General features: G+C 45.4%; 2 protein-coding genes across 2 annotated transcripts; both read left to right on the top strand.

Annotated features, from left to right (window-relative positions):
• The first annotated feature begins 3,477 nt into the window (after positions 1-3,477).
• On the top strand, positions 3,478-21,554 carry LOC141917809 (uncharacterized). The gene is made up of 2 exons (XM_074811350.1): positions 3,478-3,546; positions 18,993-21,554. The coding sequence occupies exons 1-2, from the start codon at positions 3,534-3,536 to the stop codon at positions 20,378-20,380; spliced, it is 1,401 nt and encodes a 466-aa protein (XP_074667451.1). The 5' UTR covers positions 3,478-3,533; the 3' UTR covers positions 20,381-21,554.
• LOC141917847 (uncharacterized) lies at positions 14,627-18,196 on the top strand. The gene is made up of 3 exons (XM_074811433.1): positions 14,627-14,739; positions 16,038-18,060; positions 18,146-18,196. Exons 2-3 carry the CDS (start codon positions 16,249-16,251, stop codon positions 18,194-18,196), a joined length of 1,863 nt encoding a protein of 620 aa, XP_074667534.1. The 5' UTR covers positions 14,627-14,739; positions 16,038-16,248.
• Positions 21,555-22,250: the final 696 nt, after the last annotated feature.

The raw sequence follows: 22,250 nt of genomic DNA, 5'->3' as shown, positions 1-22,250 counted from the left end.
AATCCATCTCATTTTCCAGGACAACCTGTCTTAGTCAAACTCCCCATGGTGGGAGCAGTACTATTGGTATTGGATACCCCAATAAACACGTATACCTGGAAAGCCAAAGATGCTCATGGAAAGGAGCACAAAATTAATACAAGGTGGATTATCCCATCTTTCTAATTATAACCCACTTCCGGTTCTCAAAATGAACCGAGAAGCTTTTCTTTCCTTTTTCTTGCAGGTAAACCCCCCCGGAGAAAGATATCCTGAGTCACGACGGGGGATCCTTATATAATTTTTTTTTTTTTTTATACAGTGTTGATGTTCATTGTCTTATTAATATTTCTAAGATGTATTGTCTATCATTGCAAAAATTGCTTTGGGTGACTGTTCCCCTCTCCCTTGGTTCTGGGGGAAGCTCCGGCTTCCTAAGTGTTAACCAAGAATGGGAGGAAAACGAATTTGTGGGTTTAAGTCATTCTGTTACCAGTATTATGAGCAAACAACAGACACCAAATCAGGGGAAGGTCCCTTTGCTAATGGGGCCTGGGCTTTCAAAAGTCATTACTGGGCCCATGAAGGCAAGATGGAAATACCAAGACCTAAACCACACATGCACTCTGGGCTGGGGGCATGGAAATCCATTTTCCTGCTGCAAAGGCAGACCCCAGCTCCAGCGAGCCAGACCATCTTCAGCTCCACAATTGACAGCAACAACCAGAATATTTTCCCTTGTGATATGTATGTGTTGGTCTTATAAGTGTCCATGTAAACCATCTTGTAATTGTACTTGTTCATGCAGACAATCACCTTCTCCCCCCAGTCCCCAAGGACCGGGAGTACATCCTTAGGCCCAACCTGGGACACATTTTGATTAAATATGTTTGGTTAAAATATTGTTAATTGACATTGTTATTGTCACTGTTACCTTTATTATATGTTTGGTTAGGATGTTGTTAACCATTGTCAGTGTTAATGTTGTTTTATTTGTTATTTGTAGTGTTATTGCTCATTTACCTTTGTTTAAATCTGGGATAGAAGTTTCTAGGCCCAGATGACACATGCGCTTTAGGATAAAGGGGCGTGGAAAGCGATTTTCCTGCTGCGTATGCTGACCCCAACTTCGGCAGAGCAGGGCAACAGACTGCGTGGGCTACCAGAGCCACAAACACTCAGTGATATATTACCAGAACCACGGAAAAATAATGGATAATATGTTAGTAATAATTTCAATTCACTTTATAGCCTTAGCCTTGATAATCATTTTCTTATTTGTTCTTATAATACATCTTTTTTGTCCCTGTGAATGTCAATCATGTAAACTGCCGTTGTGTTCTTCTACTGATTCCTCGCAACCTTAAAATCGGTTTGTAGAATGTTTTGGTTTTGTAGAGTTAGTTAATTTTGAGCATGACATGTTTGTTAGAGATGTTGTTAGCTATATGCTTGTTAACTGAAGATATTCGTATTTGTTAAATATATTGTTAGTTACATGTTTATTAATGGAAAATTTATATATCTGTTAAAGATGTTATTAGTTATATGTTAGTCAGAAATATCGTTAGTTGTCATGTTGCATGCTATTTCTGTCCTTTCTTTCTCTCTCTCTTTATATCTCTATCCTTTGTGCCACCACGAGGACAGCAATGTCAAGCCATGGGGCGGTGTGAGAGACTGTATTGCCTCGACATTGCTGCCGCACCACTACCACTACCTGGCCTCAACATCCTGTCGCCATGAAGGACTATGCTCTGAAGGAGATGAATTGTCCCCGAAGAAACCACCATATCTGCCTGAAGCCAGAACGACATCATCCTTGGTAGTGCCTGCCAAGCTGCGCTTGCGCACGAGCCAGGTGGAGAAGAAATCAGGGTGAGGAAGGCGTGCGGAAGCTGAAGACGCCACAGGCCGACACCCCTCCTCCAGCACGACCACTGTGAACACCTGGACATGAGCACCTGGAGGAACACGGGGCAGCACGTATGACAATGAGCTCCGTGGAAATGGGCGGACTCTTTGGAGAAATTGTGGGGACTTGGACAATAAAAAGACTGCGTACTCCTCTCTCAGGGCTCAGAGCTGGGATTTCAGGAGAGACTGAACCAACAGGACATCACTGGATTCGTGGTGGTAACTGATTTTGCTGCATCTCTTCTGTTTGCTTGCTTAGGTATTCTGACTTTTTTTTTTTTCTTTCTTTCTTTCTTCTTCCCTCTGTCCTATCGCTATTATTGCTTGTTACAGGAAATAGAGTTTACAAGGTTGCATGGTATCTAACCTCGTTTGTGTCTTAAGATCACTACTGAGATCGTTTAAGAACCCTCTCTGATATTGGATCGGGACACGCCTGACAAAACATCATCAACTGATGAACGAAAACTAATGTCACTAACCATAGAGATGGTTTGAGAGCCATGATTCACCTATAGGTCAAAGGACCGAATGAAGTGCTAAGGCTTGGACAATAGGCCCAAGCCAGAGTTGACCTATAGATGAATCCTGTACATTTTATAACTGATAACCATTGTGCTAATAGGTATTATACTAAGTTATAGCAAACCAACTATTCTGATGTAAAAGGTGGGAATACTGAAGCCTGAGCAACAGGCCCTGAACTGAAACTGCTAACTCCGTATGTAGTCATTAGTGAAATATGCATAGAAGACATAGCTTAAACATCATAAAACATGTCTATCTTGAATGTATCCTTATATTTCTTTATGTGTGAGCAAGATAACAAGGCCACAGAAACAGTTGTCTGGCCTTGTGACCTTGCTCATAAATTAACTAGATAAGCTGGGAAACTCCCTTAGCTTCTCCCTTAAGCCCTGGCCAGGCTCTGGGGGGAACCTAACGTGAGATGAAAACCAGATATTTCCGCTTAAAACAAAGGTGCCAGCTATTCTGGCTTACTGATTTTTAGGTATATAAGGCTGGACCCGCTCACAGCGACTTTGGAAGCCTCACCTACGGGTGGACGCACCGCGTAGGATTTCCCACTTGCCGGGACAGGCTCTCCAAATCCTCGCTGTAACCGGGGCTCCCCAGCGACTGCGGATCTGGATGATGGTAACGTATGCAAGTGGTGATGGATCTTTCTTAATCACTATTCTCTCTCTCAGGTAGTAATGATTTGATGCATTACCCTGTATTTTCCTATTTGTTTAAGTGCACTGTTCTGTCTTTTCTTACTGTATGTTTTCTGTATTATTCTGTTACATTATTTAGTTATTTCTAGTAAAATACACCTGCTCTTTTCACTCTGGTGTCTGAGTTTAATTGATATCCCTGATCAGCAAAACAGTCCTCCCTGCCTCTGCACGAGTCCCTCTGTCTTGTGCCATCTAACTACAATTTGTTTGCATTCCCTGTCTCAGTGGAGCCGAGAGAAGGGACTTATCCCCAGTGCAGGGCTTGTATTTGAAGCCGCTACCTGGGAAGCCATAGGGAAACAGCTATGGGACTCGTTCAGTGATGGAGGAAAATTAGCAAAAGAAGTGAACAGCTACACTGTGCTATGGAAATTAATCTGAGAGGCGTTACAGGAGATGAGTAGTGAGCGTACGGCTGATAGGGGGAATATAAACCATTGTAGTCAGAGAACATAAGAGAAAAGAACTTGCGCAAAGACAAGGGGTCTCCACATTGAGAAACACCAAGTGTCAATAAAGTTGCTAGGTTACTATCTCTCGGGTCTGAGCAGAGACTTCCTCTAGCCCTTGAAGAGACATAGGTAAGAGATAAATCCCCCCGAATTCCGGTACAAGCTGACCCAGGGGTTCAGATAAGGAGCAGAGAACAACTGAGACCGCGCAGAAGGACAAGGTGAAAAGTTCATTGGTGAGGAAGATGAGGTACTTCATCAACGAGACCCCCGCCCAGGAATTTACGACCACTGCCCAGGACCTGAGGAGCCCAGGACGCATGTGCAGGAGGGAGGAACCTAATTACCATACGAAGCGGGGATAGATCATAAATATGTATAGGCACTTCATAAATAAACAATACTTTGTACCATATAAGCAGGTCAAAGGCTACGGGAGGGCACGCACGCCTGTGGTGGAGCGATCCCCTGTGCGTCCAGCGCTGAATAAACATACCTGCTTTACAACTACAAAGTTGTAGAGTTCTTTTTTTCTGCAAGTCATTTTGGCGACCCAGGTGGGACCCTCTCTACTCGGCTGCCGGGACCGCTGAAGAGTGGACTTCCTAGGTGCGCACCCCGAGCCCTTCTCGGAGGAGCTCCGCTCCCAGCTGTCCACGGCGGGAGTAGACAAGGACCATCTAATTCGCGGACCAAGGTATGTTTAAAGGGTAAAGGGCTGCTGGTAAGACGCGCAGAGACGTCTGGCGCACAGCTTAGTCCCAAGGAAGGGGTACCCATTTTGTTGAGGTTTTGCAAACTGAGTTGAGAGGGAACCCGGGGGATCATTCGATCGCCTCAGGGCTTGGAGCTCGCAGTTTGCTTGTTAAAAGTTTGTGGAGTTTATTGAATATTCCGGAACTGACTTTATGGCAAATGGTTAACGGTTTATGAGATATTCTGTAAACGGATTTGAAAGATTGTTTGAACCATATTTCATAGTGTGAGTGAAAAGTGTGGTGGGCCCTTTAAGTGTCTGTGTATCTGTGGAGCTGTGCTCTGCGCTTTGTTTGTCTGCATATCTGTGATTCGAGCAGGCAGGGTCTGTGTGTCTGTGTGCCTGGCTGCCTGCAGGGTGCGAGTGAGGCGCAGCACCGCTGCAAAGCGAGTGTGGAGTTCTGATCTGAGGCTCCGTGAAGCGTATGACAAACTGTATTTAAACGGATCCATGATTTGTAAATTTCTGTAAAATTTTGTAAACAAAAAAAAAAAAAACAAACCTAAGAGTGATTATCGGTGTAGGAGGTATTAACAAAGTGTGAGTTGCTTTGATTGTGGGTGTAAATAGTATTGTATAAAGGTGTTAAACTTGTGAATTTGAACAGCAATAATGGGGAACCAGCAGGGAAAGGTTATAAAGACAAGCCCGCTAGATTGTATACTTACACACTGGAAAGATATAGCGGGAAAGGGGGGCACAGAAAACAAGAAAATCATGATTAAATATTGCAACCAATGGTGGCCACTCTATAAATTAGAAGAGGAAGCTAAATGGCCACTAAATGGGACTTTAGATTACCATACTCTGCTCCAATTAATGTTATTCCTAAGGAGGGAGGGAAAATGGGATGAGGTGTCATATGCAGACATGTTCTTTACCCTCCGGAATCACCCAGAGTGGCAGAGGGACTGTGGATTAATACCACCACAAGACCCTCTGGTGCTAGCCTTAGAGAAAGATTATAAAGGGGAAATGAAAGGGAGATTGAAGCGGTGCTGTTCATCATGCAGCATTGGACAGAGGTGTACAAGAGGGGACAAATCTAGAAGAACAATGACGGGGACCTGGGGAATCTACCCTAGCGGATCCGCTGGTTACAATAAAGCTAGGGACAGAACAAAAAGAGGTGGAATTTTTGATAGACACTGGAGCAACATATTCAGTCTTAAACATGGATTTAATGCCCTTGGGGGAAGATTATGTTACGGTGGTGGGAGCCACTGGCCAAAGTGAAAAGGCATACTTTTGCAAGCCTTTGAAATACAAGTTAGGAAAACAGTTAGGCATACACAAGTTGTTGTATATGCCTAACTCTCCAAAAGCGCTACTGGGGAGAGATTTATTAGAACAATTAGGAGCATCCATCAGCTTCAATAAGGGAGAGATTACTCTGGAGGTAAACAATCAAGAACTTATACAAATTATGAGCTTATCTCTAACCAGTGTCCCCACGGAAGGAGGAGGAAATTATCAATCAAGTGCATCCCGGAGTGTGGGCCACTGACACGCCTGGAAGGGCGAAAAATGCTCCACCTGTGGAGGTAAACCTTAAAGAAGGACAACAACCGGTAAGAGTTAAACAATACCCCTTGAAAAAGGAAGATGAGGAGGGGATCCGGCCAGTTATTGAAAGGTTTTTACATATGGGATTATTAAAGGAATGCGAATCTAATTTTAATACTCCCATATTACCTGTCCGGAAACCTGATGGGTCGTATAGAATAGTTCAGGACCTAAGAGCAATAAACAAAATAACAGAAGATCTCCACCCAGTAGTGGCAAACCCATACACGTTGCTAACAAAGTTAACCCCTGAACTAACCTGGTTTACCGTTTTAGACCTCAAGGATGCCTTCTTTTGCCTCTCTCTCTCCACGAAGCCAGTCAGAAAATATTTGCATTTGAATGGGAAAATCCTAAAAGTGGACGTAAGACTCAGTTAACCTGGACGGTGTTGCCGCAAGGATTTAAAAACAGCCCCACTATATTTGGTAACCAACTGGCAAAAGACCTCGAGCTGTGGGAAGCCCCGACTCCACCTGAAGAAGGGAGACTGCTCCAATACGTGGACGACATCCTAATCGCCACCAAGACAGAAGAGACCTGCGTAGCCTGGACGAAAAACCTCCAATGGAATAAGGAGGCAATCCGTGCCTTTGACTCACTAAAGAAGGCCCTGATGTCAGCCCCAGCCTTAGGACTCCCAGATGTAAGTAAACCATTCTTTCTATTTTCACACGAAGAGCAGGGAATTACATTGGGAATACTGGCACAAGATTGTGGAATGGCTGGAAAATAACGGACATATTATGAGCGATCCAAACCGAGGGGCCTCACTGTAACAACAAGCTGCAGCTGTGTTCAAGGACAAAAACAAGGCCGAGACGGCCTGAGAAACTACATTCCTTCCCAAGAGATAAAGATGTTGGAATGTCGAAAACAGGGGGTCTACCTGGGGGGAGAGCAGCGCGTGGACGCCACACCGGGACCAATCATAGGGGGCAAAAGGGCGCGTGAACAAGTAGCTTTAGCCTATTAGCAATAAGATAGCGGCGCGTGAAGTTTGAGATAGAGTATAAATTGCTGTGTAACCTTTAATAAAGGGGCATCAACTTGATCACATTGGTCATCTAAGTTGTGTCCGGGACTTCCGCGTCGGCAACTGGCGCCCGAACAGGGACCCGAGGGAGCCTCATCGAATACGCGGGACTCAAGCCCTGGGGAATCGGGACCCTCCCGTCGGTGCTCGCCCGAGCAAGAGAAGACGGTCCGGAGGGGGCAGAAGCAGCCGTAGCAGGCGCTGCCCCGGCGCCTGGGAAGACGCGCGCGCAATTGTCGGGAATCTCGCCCTGATCAGGTGAGCGGCTGGGGAGGAGATGGGGTCCACGCTGAGTAAAGAAGAAGCGGCAGCGGTTAAGCTCCTCCAACACATACTCTCTAAGAGAGGAGTTTCTTATGATGAGGGGAACCTGAGGAGGTTGCTGTTGTGGGCTCGGCAGCACGAACTAATTGCTTCAGAGACCGCAGCCTTCGAGTTAACTACTTGGGAAAAGATTGGCGCGGCACTGTGGGATGACATTAGTTCAGGTTCCAAAGACAGTAGGAAACTTTCCACCGTGTGGAGAGTGGTCCTAGACACTCTGAAAGAAATGAAAGCGGAACGGCAGACCACCGCCTCCGCTTTCGCTGCCTTGTCAGCAGAGGCAGAAAGTGCTGGTGCCAAGGATTCCGCTACCGCTATGACGTTCGCGGGATCCCTGTTCCCTAAGGTGGCTCCAAAAAGGAGGGACGGGGACGCTGCACGCGCGGCACCCGTACGGCGCGAGCAAAAATCAGCCGATTTGCTCCAGCTCGACTCCCCTCCCTCAAGCCCAAAAGATCAATCACCGGAGCGCACGGGCCGGCCCCGCTCTCGCCGGCCCCCGCCCGACCCCCCCGCCGCCGCCGCAGCCGCCGCAGCTGCTTCCTCTTTAGAGGACGGCGCCTACCCACCCCTGCCCCCGTCCTCGCCCCCGACACCTCAGTCGCCGCAAGAACAATCTCGTTACGGTTTTACAAGATCAGCACTTGCAAGAGTTAACGAGAAAGTTAGAGCAACTTGAAATCCGAATGCAGCAAGCGGCTCAGCCCACCCCCACAGCACCGCCGCCTCTTCCTTTTAACCCCTTCTTCCGTGACACGGTGGGGGGCGTTGGTCAGAGGGAAACGGTGGCTATCGGGTCTCCGCCACCACTGGCCCAAATGGGAGGGGGGGCACTGGCTCAAAGGGGAGGGGGGGCACTGGGACGCGCGAGTGGTAATAATAATCCGGCAAACCGTTGGCGGGGAGTTATTCGGGATGCTATAATAGAGGGGCAGTTTAACGAACTTGGCCCAATGACGTTCCCGGTAATAGTGACCCCACAGGGCAATGAGTGGGAAGCCTTAGATTGGAAAATGATTAAAGAAGCAAAATTAGCCGTAACACAATATGGGTTGAAATCACCATATACAAATTCGGTAATTCAGCATATCTTTACAGCACATTTATTGACTCCGTATGATGTGCGCATGATTGTACAAACCTTACTAACAGCTTCACAACAATTGCAGTTTTTCCAGCGCTGGCAAGTGGCCTGCGACGCTGCCGCAGCCACACCCCGTCAGCAAGGAGACCCTCTATATGGGGTGCAAGCTCAGATGCTGATGGGGGCAGGTCCTTTTGCTAGCCCAGATTGGCAAGTGGGATTTCAACCAGAAGTGTTACGGTTAACCCAGGAATTGGCTCTCAAAATCATTCTAGCCGTACATGATGAAAAAGCGGCGCCAGCGTTTACAGGCGTGAGACGGGGGCCCACGGAGCCCTACCCAAAATTCATCGACAGATTGCATGCCGCCATTAATAGCAATCCTGATTTAAGTGATGAAATGAAAGTTAAATTCCTTGATATGCTTGCTTATGACAATGCTAACGACAAAACTAAGAAAGCTTTAAGCCTTCTCCCACGACAATCTACTGCAGGTCAGCTGCTGGAGGCAGCAGAGCGAATGCTTGATCAGGAGAAAGCTGCCTTTATGGCTGCTGTGGTAGGAGCTGCAGTAACACCAATTGTCAGAGGCAAACACATCAAAGGCAAGCGAGATAAGAAGTGCTTTAACTGTGGACAAATGGGTCATTTTAAATCAGAATGTCGTGCTCACGTGTCTCGTAAGAGGGGAAACGGGAGGCAGAGAGCGCCCCGCCCTCGCGCGACGACACAAGTCCAGGGTGCTTGGACCGCTGCTCCGCTGCCACCTCCGGAAGCGCAGGAGTGGACTTGGCAACAGCAGTAGCTATTACACTTACAGACACTACAATACATCTGGTTGATTCTAATCTGGTGGGACCTCTGGGACATGGTTTAAGTGCCTTATTAATTGGACGTTCCTCAGCATCTAAAAAAGGTATTTTTGTCATCCCAGGACTTATTGATGCTGACTTTGAGGGAACAATTAAAATCATGGTATACACACTTACTCCTCCTTTGACTATCATGGAGGGATCGAAAATTGCTCAGCTAATTCCATTTGAATCAAAAGTGCCTAATGCAGAACAAAAGAAGAGAGGTGAAAAAGGCTTTGGGTCCACCGGACAACCAGATGTTTTGTTAGCCCTGGACATTAGTCGGGGGAAGCCAGAGGAGCAGATGGAGATGAGACACCCTAATGGACAGACGAGTAAATTACGAATGCTCATTGACACTGGAGCAGATGTCACAATTGTACCACTTTATCTATGGCCTAGTCAGTGGCCTTTACTGCCTGCTAATACAGGAATTCTAGGGGTTGGAGGAACTCAAGTCACATCCATCAGCAGAGACACAATAGCATTTATGTTTCCGGATGGCAAGCTAGTAACCACACGTCCCTATGTGATGCACTCACCTGTGGCACTGGTGGGCAGAGATCTGCTCAGTCAAATGGGAGCTCGATTGATTACTTCGCCTTTTTAGGCGCGGCCACGGTAGAGCAGCCAATCCTAAAATTAACCTGGAAAACTGATGATCCCATATGGATCGACCAGTGGCCGCTAAAACTGGACCGGCTGCAAATTATTAATGATTTGGTACAGGAACAGCTAGATGCCGGACATATCCTGCCTTCAACTAGCCCATGGAACACACCAATTTTTACAATCCAGAAAAAGTCTGGGAAATGGCGTCTGTTACATGATTTGAGAGCGATTAATGCGGTTATCTGTGACATGGGCACCTTACAACCTGGTTTGCCTTCCCCAGTAATGTTACCTGAAGGCTGGGATCTGGTAGTTATCGATCTAAAAGATCGCTTCTTTACAATCCCCTTACATCCAGAGGATGCTGAAAGGTTTGCCTTTACAGTGCCATCGATTAATAAGGCCGAACCAGCAAAGAGGTATCACTGGGTGGTGCTACCGCAAGGGATGAAAAATTCACCCACGATCTGTCAGTCTTTCGTCGCGTGGGCTCTGGAACCCATCCGAAAACAGTATCCTCATTTACTCATTTATCATTACATGGATGATATCTTAGTGGCAGGAAAACAACTAGACTGCGAGACAATATTGGGCCAGCTAACATGCAGTCTCAGGGAGAGGGGATTAGAGATAGCACCAGAGAAAATTCAGAAGCAGGGACCATGGCTGTATCTGGGCTGGATTATTACAAACGCAGTGATTCGCCCTCAAAAGGTTAAAATCAACACAAAAATAGAAACATTGTCTGATGCGCAGAGATTAATTGGGGATATCCAGTGGGTTCGTAATATCTGTGGAATTACGAACGATGATCTGAAACCTTTGATGCCACTCCTGGGCACGTCTGTACAAGCTCAGGAGCGCCGTCAACTGGATGAGGATCAACAGCAAGCTTTACAAGTAATTAGCAACAAAATCATGACAACTTATACTCACAGGCGACTGGATGATAAAGCTCTTTCTTTTATGATAGTTAACTCTGGGGGTAAACGTGAACACCCATTGGGGCTTATTATTCAGTTGAGTGAAACAAAACCAAATTTACGAATTTTGGAATGGATTTTTCTCCCTTTTCAGCCCAGAAACACAGTAGTTACACGTCCTGAATTATTTTCACAGCTTGTCATAAAAGGGAGGCAGCGAATTTCAGATATTTCAGGCATCGAACCAGAAGTCATCTACATACCTGTATCTCAGTTTTATTTAGATTGGTTATTATCTGCTTCAACTGTCTTTCAAATAGCAATTGCTGATTTCTTAGGTACTATCACCAATAGTTATCCATCGGATAAGCTTTTGTCATTATTATGCCATCAGCGGTTTGTACATTTACCCTTGCGATCAGAGGTTCCAGTAGAAGGGATAACTGTCTTCACTGATGCTGGACGAAAATCTCGAAGGGCTGCAGTCACCTGGAAGGAAGGGGACACCTGGGAACATCAATTACTCCCTGGAGTGCCTGGTGACTCTTTACAGACTTTGGAACTTCGAGCTGTTATCTGGACATTTCAACGCTGGTCTCAAGAACCTCTTAATATAGTATCAGACTCATTGTATGTGGTAGGTACAGTACAACGTCTGGAAAACAGCATGGTGAAACCTGTGCGAAATCCTGTATTACATACTTTGTTGTTACAATTGCTGACACTTTTGAACCAACGTCAGGATGAATATTTTATTATGCACATCCGCAGTCATCAACAATGTGGAGGCCTTGCGTTGGGAAACGCTCGAGCCGATCAACTTGTCGCTCCAGCCTGGACGGGCCCTGCCGTTAACACCTTTGAACAGGCCAGGCTGTCACACCAGTTTTTTCACCAATCAGCAAAAATGTTAGCCAGACAATTTCACATTCCTGTGGCTGATGCTAGAGGAATTGTGCAATCCTGTCCCGATTGCCAGAAGGTGGGAGTAGGCCTCGGTTTGGGAGTAAACCCCCGAGGACTCCAACCTTTACAACTCTGGCAAATGGATGTGACCCATATCCCAGAATTTGGCAGGCTTAAATATGTGCATGTTTCTATTGATACCTTTTCTCTAGCCCTTTGGGCAACAGCGCAAACAGGTGAAACAGCACGGCATGTCATCAAACATATGCATGCTGCAATTATGGCACTGGGCGTGCCTGCAGAGATCAAAACTGACAATGGTCCGGCCTACACTTCCCGGAAATTTACTCATTTTTGCCAACTCTGGGGTATACGTCACATCACAGGAATACCGCATTCCCCCACGGGACAAGCCATCGTGGAGAGAGCGCATCAAACCTTGAAAGCGCTTTTGCAAAAACAAAAAGGGGGAGAAGTCTTGGCTGCTGCAGAGCGACTTGCAAAAGCGGTGTATGTGTTAAATTTTTTGCGGTTCACAGGTGATAGAAATGAACCACCAGTAATAATACATAGTTTGGGTTTGAAATCTGGTACAAACCAATGTGACAGTAATGTTTTTGTTCAATACAGGGATATCGTTACAGGAGAATGGAGAGGACCTGCAGAACTAAGAATGACCGGTCGGGGATATGCTTGTGTTGTTACAGATACCGGCGTCAGATGGGTACCGAGTCGATGGGTGCGGCCCTGGAAAAGGGAAGTCAGGAAGAACGACGCAGAGCACTAGGCTCACTCACAGGTCCTAGGCAGGGGTTCCTGCTTGTGTTTTTACAGGTAATAATTCATCTACGTAGGCCTCTGCAAACTGGACGGAGGACCCTGTGTTTTGAGGCACTTCAGAGACATGAACATCGACTGCACCTGGTTCTGACCTCGTTGCTAACAGCACTACATCCAGCAAACAGAGAAGCCTTTTGTCTTTTCCTGGGCTTGCAGTCGTTTTGCACGGCTGTTCGAATACAGCCGCTTATCACAGTTCAGAAGTTTATACTGAAGCAAGCTGGTTGTCTGAATTTGCCAACGAGCCAACATATCAGCAATCCACTTTTAGTTACAGAAAGGCAGGCTTAATTTTTTAGAAAACAGCGGTAGTTTGTTAAAGTTATAGGCTTAATTGAAAACCTTAGATAAAGGATTCTAGCAGAAATTGAGTTTGAAGCTTTGTAGACGTTTGGCTTTGCAGTGTGTTAATTAGAACAATAAGATAGTAGATAAGAGTTGTGGTGTTGGGAAAGAATGGCTCTCGAAGCTGGCAGGTGTACCAGGACACCTGAGAAAGGAAAGTGAAATGATGACTACACGTCAAATGTGGGCCACATTTGTTCTAGTTTGGCTCACATTAAGCCATGAAGGGATTCTTGACATCGAACCCAGAGCAACCATCTGGGTAACCTGGGCAAACGCATCTGGGATAAAGGATTTCTGTTTGAGTCTACAACAAGCAGATGATCCTTTTAGGACCTGTTTAATTGGCATTCCGTTGCAGGAAAATGAAACTGATTTTGAAGGATATTGGAAACAACAGAGAGTGGACCTGATTGGCAGACCAGATGATGATAGTTGTTTCATTTTAAATTGGCCCTCCATGCGTAATGCAGCTTGGCAAAAGACAGTCATTGAGAATCTAAACCAGTTAACTTCTTTACCCTTGCAAGAATTGGATTTGTTGGCCAGTGTTACACCTGTTAAGTATGTTGATGTTACGGAGATGCCAAATTGCCATAATGTGGTTCCTCAGCTGCAGCCAGTGAATGGCACAGGAGTGGTTTGGTTTGGTGACCCATGACATATTTGGTTAGCTCAGAATGGTCACCGAGATTTATTTCTAGGTTGTCAAAATGTGACAGGGCATTCTTCTTGGAATAATTTGAAAACAGGAGGATTCTCCGTAGAAACCACCGGAGGCTTTAAACTTCCACCTGGAGCGTTTTCCGATTTGTGGGGATAGAGCATGGCCTGGTATTCCTGTACGACCTGTCAGTGGTCCTTGTTATCTTGGACGACTAGACTCGGGATGAGGGGCTGGTTGCAGACCTTGGTCAAAAGAGTATTGATAGTGCTAGTAGGTTTACTAATCTTGATGTTGCTTCTTCCCTGTCTGTTTCAGTGTTTGTGACGGATGTTGAATAGTCTGGGTGAACAAATGTTTAAGAAAAGAGAAGTCTGGATCGCTCAAAAACAAAAAGGGGGATTTGTGGAATGGCTGGAAAATAACGGACATATTATGAGCGATCCAAACCGAGGGGCCTCACTGTAACAACAAGCTGCAGCTGTGTTCAAGGACAAAAACAAGGCCGAGACGGCCTGAGAAACTACATTCCTTCCCAAGAGATAAAGATGTTGGAATGTCGAAAACAGGGGGTCTACCTGGGGGGAGAGCAGCGCGTGGACGCCACACCGGGACCAATCATAGGGGGCAAAAGGGCGCGTGAACAAGTAGCTTTAGCCTATTAGCAATAAGATAGCGGCGCGTGAAGTTTGAGATAGAGTATAAATTGCTGTGTAACCTTTAATAAAGGGGCATCAACTTGATCACATTGGTCATCTAAGTTGTGTCCGAGACTTCCGCGTCGGCACAAGATCTAGGCCCGTACCGTTGAGCAGTCGCCTATTTCTCCAAACAATTAGATACAACCGCTAAAGGGTGGCCCGGATGCCTAAGGGCAGTTGCAGCAGTGATTTTGAACGTGCAGGAAGCACGAAAATTCACCTTGGGCCAGAAAATGACTGTATTAGTGTCCCACACAGTATCGGCGGTATTGGAAATTAAAGGAGGACATTGGCTTTCGCCCCAGAGATTCCTGAAATACCAGGCGGAGTTGGTGGAACAGAATGATGAGATCATAGTAACTAACATTGTCAACCCAGCTTCTTTTCTTAGTGGAAACACAGGAGAACCAGTACAACACGACTGCCTGGAAACTATTGAAGCAACGTATTCCAGCCGCGCCGACTTAAAGGACAGCCCCATGGAAGATACAGAAGACTGGTTTACAGATGGGAGTAGCTATGTCCTGAGCGGCAAAAGGTATGCTGACTATGCTGTCACTACTACACAAGACAAAACTGTGAACATTTACACGGACTCAAAATATGCCTTTGGAGTGGTCCATGCTCATGGGGCAATTCGGAAAGAAAGAGGACTACTGAACTCACAAGGAAAACACATCAAGCATGGGAAAGAAATTCATAGACTATTAGAAGCTGTTCAACTTCCAAGAAAATTAACAATTATGCATATTAAGGCACACCAAAAGGTGAATTCTGAATTGGAAAAAGGAAATGAGCTGGTGGATGGAGAGGCAAAACGAGCAGCCAAAAGAGAGGTAAAAGTGGAAGGAGCCCTAGTCCCTGATGGGCAGATCACCATGGAAGGTAAGCCTAACTATAATAAAGAGAATCAGAAACTTATCACAGATCTAAAAGGATCATATAATGAGGAGGGATGGGCCATTACTCCCCAAAGAAAAATAATAATTCCTTCCCATTTAACTAGACATCTGGTACGAGAAGAACACCAAAAAGGACGTTGGGGAGCAGGGGCCCTATACCAATATTTAATCAAGAATATTAGAGCTAGAAATTTGTATACCATAGTAAGACAAGTAACTCAGCAGTGTGATATTTGCCTCCAGACTAATCCTAAAAATACCCCAATCTAGAAGTAGGTCAAATTGGGAAGGGAAATGGACCTGGACAAAAATGGCAGTTGACTTTTCGGAACTGCCAAGAAAAGGGGGGTATCGATACCTACCGGTGCTAACAGATACGTTTTCAGGTTGGCCAGAGGCATTCCCCACTAGAACGACCAAGGCCCGGGAAGCAACAAAAGTATTAATACAAGAAATAATTCCACGCTTTGGGGTCCCAGCAACCATGTCTTCAGATAGAGGACCTCATTTCATTTCAAGCGTGGTCCAGCAAATCAGTCGCTACCTGGGTATAGATTGGCAACTTCATACCCCATATCGCCCCCAATCCAGTGGACAAGTAGAGAAAATAAATCACCTAATTAAACAACAAATAGTGAAACTCGGCCAGGAATCAAATCTGACCTGGCCCCAGGCTCTCCCTTTGGCTCTTCTGCGCATACGAGCCAAACCGAGAGCCAAAGAGGGATTAAGTCCTTTTGAGATGCTATATGGCAGACCTTACGCGGTACAAAAGGGAACATCAATGCAAGTTGGGGAGGAAATTCTGACTTCATACATGATAGCTCTAAGTAAACAGCTCAGTAAAATTGAAAAACATGTATTTGGAACTCGGGGTAGAGGACTGGACGGGCCTGTACATAATATACAACCTGGGGACTATGCGTATGTTAAGTCTCTTGCAGAAAAGGCGTTGGAACCACGGTGGGAAGGACCATTCCAAGTGCTGCTCAAAACCTTCACAGCTGTAAAAGTTAAGGAATACTCAGCTTGGATACATCATACCAGGGTAAAGAAAGCTCCTAAACAACGCTGGGAGGTAACAGAAACTGAATCACTAAAGCTCAGCCTCAGACAACAAAAGCCTATTAGGTTTAAACCTCAAAATGATCAACTGTGAGTTTGAACTATTAATATGTTTTAGCATTCCTCTTTTTGCCTGTGCTCAGGAACCAAAAGATTGGCCTTGGAATCATGCTCAGAAAAGTCATGCCATGATGACAAAGGAGGTGGACCCAAAAACGAAATTAGCCATAGTGGTTGTTCACAACAATAAGGTATACCAAAGGAACCAGTGGAGCAGGGACAATGAGGACGAAATCGACCGACTAGAAGGAAAAGTAGGGGATGAAATAACAGTGGGTTGCCAAATATATCATGAGGATGGTCTAGTCCCTATTTTAGAAGACACCATGATCGGTGTGAGAATAATAGGGTCCTCATATAAATTTGGAGAATCATGCAAAGGGAAATTAGTGTGTTGGTTTAACTTCACCTTAACCGAGACAGTCTTTTTAACATGCTTAGGACAAGGGTCAGGTGGGCAAGCATTGTTTTACAGGGTTAGAATTGACCCCATACAGCCCACTACTACCTCACCACCTATCACACCTGTAAGGGTCATGACAATGGCCACCGGGCAAGTGGCGGGATCACGACCACATATCTTTAAAATAGGCCCACATGTGGTTCGGAAGACCGGTCAGCAAGTGGTATTGTTTAATCCCCAATGGTCACTCAAACAGGTGGAGGTACATCTACAGGTAAATCTAGCAGATGTACAACCAAAATGCCTTCCATATGTGGAAACAGCTCAAAAAGGATGGACAGCCTGGCTGAAATCTCGCACTAATCAGAGACAAAGGAGAGATACCACGGGAATTTTAGGAACTGGACTGGGAGTACTAAATAGCATAAATTCAGAAGTAATAATGAACAAATTAGCCACGGCAACCCAAGACCTAAATCAGTTACAACAACCTCTACACTCATCATTACTCACACTGGGAAATCATCAATGGTTAACATCGAAACTCCTCCCTGATTGGGAAAGAACCAATATCAAAGATCATTCCCTAATACTGGAAGGGATGAAAACCCTGCAAAAGGATACATCCCTAGCTCTCAGTTGTATACAAGCCCAGATGTGGGTACAATCAATTATTTCTAATATTCTAAGAGAAGGAGAGGAAGGAATCCTCCCTACGGAGGTCCGAAAAGTAATTTGGGACAAAGCACTGCACCAAGAAAGAGAACTACAATCTTGGTGGAAGTTGGTAAATTTTACATATGATAGCACAACTGATAAAATAATTGCCTTTGTGCTGACCATACCTAAGGCCACCCAATATAAAATCTACCCTATTACGGCCATAGGGCTATATCAGCATGGAGTAGTAATAAATCCGGTGGGACATAAAGGATGGGCATGGCAACACAAAGGTAAATGGCAAACAATTAATACGGATCTGTGTACCAATATGGGCCATCAAGGATATATCTGTGAAGGAAACACCATGGAGGCTCAAGACATATGTCTAGACACCCATCAGAAAGAGTGTAATTTCAAAGCCCAACCCTCTCCTAACAACCACACGGTTTTAATATACATAGGAGAAGGATGCATCTGTCTAAGGACTTCTTGTAAAAGCTTAATAGTTGATAACTACGAGGAAGAAATAGGAGGTTACTCTAATTATTGCATATGCAATTTCACCAAGGCCGAAGGGTGTGATTTCACTTACACCATCCCAGTACTGAGCTCCCAGGTGATAAAGACAGAACAAAACCTGTTTCAGAAAATAGATTCTATTCCCATAGGCATGAACTTAGAAAGGGTGAAAGAGATGCTGCAACATGAAGACTTACTCTCCATCCTAGAAGAAGTAAAAAAGAAAGGGAAAGAAATGCTGGTTGTGGTAAGACATGACACAGAACAAATACATGAGATTCTAACAAGGGTACAGAAAGTAGGAGAACACCATTGGTGGGACACCTTCCTAGGATGGTCACCGACGACCACTGGGATCCTTAACACAATACTTCATCCAGTAATGGTATTATTGATATCTATAATACTATTGCTAGTCCTCACCATAACTATATACATATGGATTTGGAGACTTACGAAACGTTTACAAATCATATATGATGCTTTATATCATAACCCAACCCTTAAACTCAAGTAGACTCACCAATCCTAGACTATAGAATAGTAGACTATAAGCTAATTAAATAGTAAAAGAATTTACTAAGTAGAGAGAAAAGGGGGGAATGATAGGGGGAATATAAACCATTGTAGTCAGAGAACATAAGAGAAAAGAACTTGCGCAAAGACAAGGGGTCTCCACATTGAGAAACACCAAGTGTCAATAAAGTTGCTAGGTTACTATCTCTCGGGTCTGAGCAGAGACTTCCTCTAGCCCTTGAAGAGACATAGGTAAGAGATAAATCCCCCCGAATTCCGGTACAAGCTGACCCAGGGGTTCAGATAAGGAGCAGAGAACAACTGAGACCGCGCAGAAGGACAAGGTGAAAAGTTCATTGGTGAGGAAGATGAGGTACTTCATCAACGAGACCCCCGCCCAGGAATTTACGACCACTGCCCAGGACCTGAGGAGCCCAGGACGCATGTGCAGGAGGGAGGAACCTAATTACCATACGAAGCGGGGATAGATCATAAATATGTATAGGCACTTCATAAATAAACAATACTTTGTACCATATAAGCAGGTCAAAGGCTACGGGAGGGCACGCACGCCTGTGGTGGAGCGATCCCCCGTGCGTCCAGCGCTGAATAAACATACCTGCTTTACAACTACAAAGTTGTAGGGTTCTTTTTTTCTGCAAGTCACGGCTGTGGCGTCTGCCGCTGCAGCTCTCGGGCCGGCCCCTAATCTTGATATATCAGCCACGGCGCCGCTGCCGCCGCTACCGCCCTGCCCCGACCACGGCCGGAAGGACGGTCCGGCCCCTTCCCCCCCCTCAGCCCCCTCGTCCCGGAGCGATGAAGGAGGGGGGTGCTCTACGCCGCTTGCGGCTCCTGCCACGCTGGGTCAGCCGAAAAATCCGTTTGCCTCATCGATTGTGCCACCAGGGCCGCGGCGGGCTACAGGAGCTAGACCCAAAACTGTGCAGGGAGGAGCTGCAAGCGCCGGAAGTGTATCTGATGCCAACCGGAAAGAGACTGAGGGACCGGAAGAGACTAGAGACCCTGATAGTGGGCGGGACTCAGATGAGGGCGTGAGTAGCAAGGACTTGTACCCGCCTCCGCCTCCCTCACAAGGCAACACCACAGAAGAACACACCCCCGCCTCACAAGTCGGCTCTTCAAACACTGAAACTTTACTCCTGCAGCTTGTAAACAGCCTGGAGAAACTGACTGTATCACAGGGAGGGAAGATGGAGCAGAGACCATATACCTTTTCGTCAAATACAGAACTACAACCATCTGCTCCTCCTGATCCATCGCTCGAGTATTCAGTTCCCGTGCCCGTTACTAATTCCTTCCCTTCATCTTCATCACAAACGGTGACTGCGTTCCCACCATCTCACCCTGCAGCTTCACATCTTTTCTCTTCACAGATGCAGAGTGCCTCTGTAGCTACACGCCGATGGAAGGGAATTATTAGAGATGCTATAGTAGAAGGGTCTTTTATCCCAGAAACTGTACAAGCATTTCCAGTTTCCTTTAATACTGTTACTGGGGCCAATGAGTGGGATCCCTTAGATTGGAAATTGCTAGAAAAGGCTAGGGCTTCAGTAGTTCAAAATGGTCTCCACCATCAATTAACCAAGCAAATCATTAACTATATCTTCTCGTCATCATTGTTAATTCCAAAAGATATCGATCAAATAGCGGCAGTGATTTTAACTCCATCTCAAAAAATGCTATTCGAAAGCACGTGGATGAAGTTAGCTAACGATGAACAGGTTCGTCCACGACAACAGGGTGATCCCCTTTATCTTGTCCAAGCACAAATGCTATTGGGTACAGGGCCCTTCGCCGCAGTAGATCTACAGGTCAATCTCTCTAATGAAGTGTTATGGCTATCACAGTCAATAGCCAGTCAGGCCCTAATGTCTGTACCTGACACAGAAGGAAAGCAACAGGATAAGTTTGTAACAGTAAAACAGGGACTTAATGAATCTTTTTCAAAATTTGTAGATCATCTTTATGACTCTCTAGAACAACAACCTGACATGACCCAAGAGATGAAGGAAACATGTTTAAGTTAATGGCTTTCGAAAATGCCAATCCATCTACCAAACGGCTGTTAGTGACCCTCCCACAGGGAGCATCTGTGGCTGACATGATTGAATTAACCAACAGAGGGATGCAACAGGCCAATGTTGCAGCCTATGCCGCTGCAGTGCGTGAAATGGTTGCACCATTTTTTAAGAATAAGAGAGACAAATGGGAGAAAAAATGCTACAATTGTGGCAAGGAAGGTCATTTTCAAAGTCAATGTAAGAGCTCAAAAATTCAAAAGTGGTGTGATAAGTGTCAGAAGGACAATCATTGCACTTCAGAATGTAGAAGGCTCTCGGGAAACTTGAAGAAGAGCGCGAATCCCCCTCGCGCTCAGACACAAATGAGGGGTGTATGGCAAGCTCAACATCAAGAGCAGGAGGTGGTTTCCTGTCCAATATCGCCTCCGCCACAGCAGGGAGTGTCGGAGTGGACGTGGAAACAGCAGTAGACATTACAATACAAGATCAGAGGGTCCACTTAGTAGATAGTAATGCAACAGGACCGTTAGGGTTTGGATTGAGTGCTCTTTTAATAGGGAGATCGTCAACAACTCCTCAAGGCATTCAAGTGCTATTAGGAGTAATTGATGCAGATTATACTGGTGTTGTAAAAATAATGGTTCAAACTTTAATACCACCTGTGTTTATCCCTAAAGGTAGCAAAATAGCTCAGCTTGTGCCATTTAAAGCTTGTGTTCCCAATGTAGGAGAAGGTAATCGAGGGACTGGTGGATTCGGATCAACTGGCGAACCGCAAGTATATTTATCTTTTGATATAGGTCGAGTAAAACCAGAATGTGACATGATTATCCAATCCTCTGATGGGACATGGAAGAAATTAAAAATGTTAATAGATACAGGGGCTGATGTTACAATCATATCAGCTCAACAATGGCCTGCTTCATGGCCTACCATTGCAGCATCAACAGGAGTGTTTGGCATTGGGGGGTCCCAAGCCACCAGAATTAGCAAAGATCCCATTGTAGTCAAATTTCCGGATGGAGCTCAGGTCACCACGAAACCTTATGTGATGGAAGTTCCTATTACCTTACTTGGGCGAGATGTCCTCAGTCAAGTCAAAACAACATTGGTTACACAGCCTTTTCAGTGATGGCCATTGATGAGCAGCCCATCCTCAAACTCAAATGGAAAACAGAAACGCCTGTGTGGATAGATCAATGGCCATTGAAACAGGAAAGGCTGCGAATCGTCCATCACTTAGTTGGAGAACAATTACAAGCGGGCCACATTGTCCCTTCACAAAGTGCCTGGAATACTCCAATCTTTGTTATTCCCAAAAAGAACAACAAATGGCGATTGTTGCATGATTTAAGAGCGGTCAATGCAATAATGGAACCCATGGGATCCTTGCAGCCAGGACTGCCTTCTCTTTCAATGATACCAGAGTATTGGTCAATATTGATCATTGATCTAAAGGATTGCTTTTTCACTATTCCTCTTCATGAGGATGATAGAGAGAAATTTGCATTCTCTGTCCCATCCATTAATAAGACCGAGCCAGCAAAATGTTATCATTGGGTAGTGCTGCCTCAAGGAATGAAAAATTCACCTGCTCTGTGTCAAATTTTCGTTGCCTGGACGTTGGAACCAATTAGGAAAAGATTTCCCCAGTTAATCATTTATCATTACATGGACGATATATTAATAGCTGGTAAAGACATGCAACCGGAAGTTATATTAACTCACTTACATGCAGAATTGTCAAAAAGGGGCCTTGAAATAGCCCCTGAGAAAGTACAGTTTACTTCACCCTGGAAGTATCTAGGGTGGATCATAACCGATGCTGCCATTCGACCTCAGAAATTGAAGATCAATACAGATATTCGCACACTAA

The sequence above is a fragment of the Strix aluco genome, chromosome W, assembly GCF_031877795.1.
Source record: "Strix aluco isolate bStrAlu1 chromosome W, bStrAlu1.hap1, whole genome shotgun sequence".
NCBI classification, from domain to species: domain Eukaryota; kingdom Metazoa; phylum Chordata; class Aves; order Strigiformes; family Strigidae; genus Strix; species Strix aluco.
The sequence above is the reverse complement of the archived record's forward strand: the minus strand, read 5'-3'. Positions and strand labels throughout refer to the sequence as shown.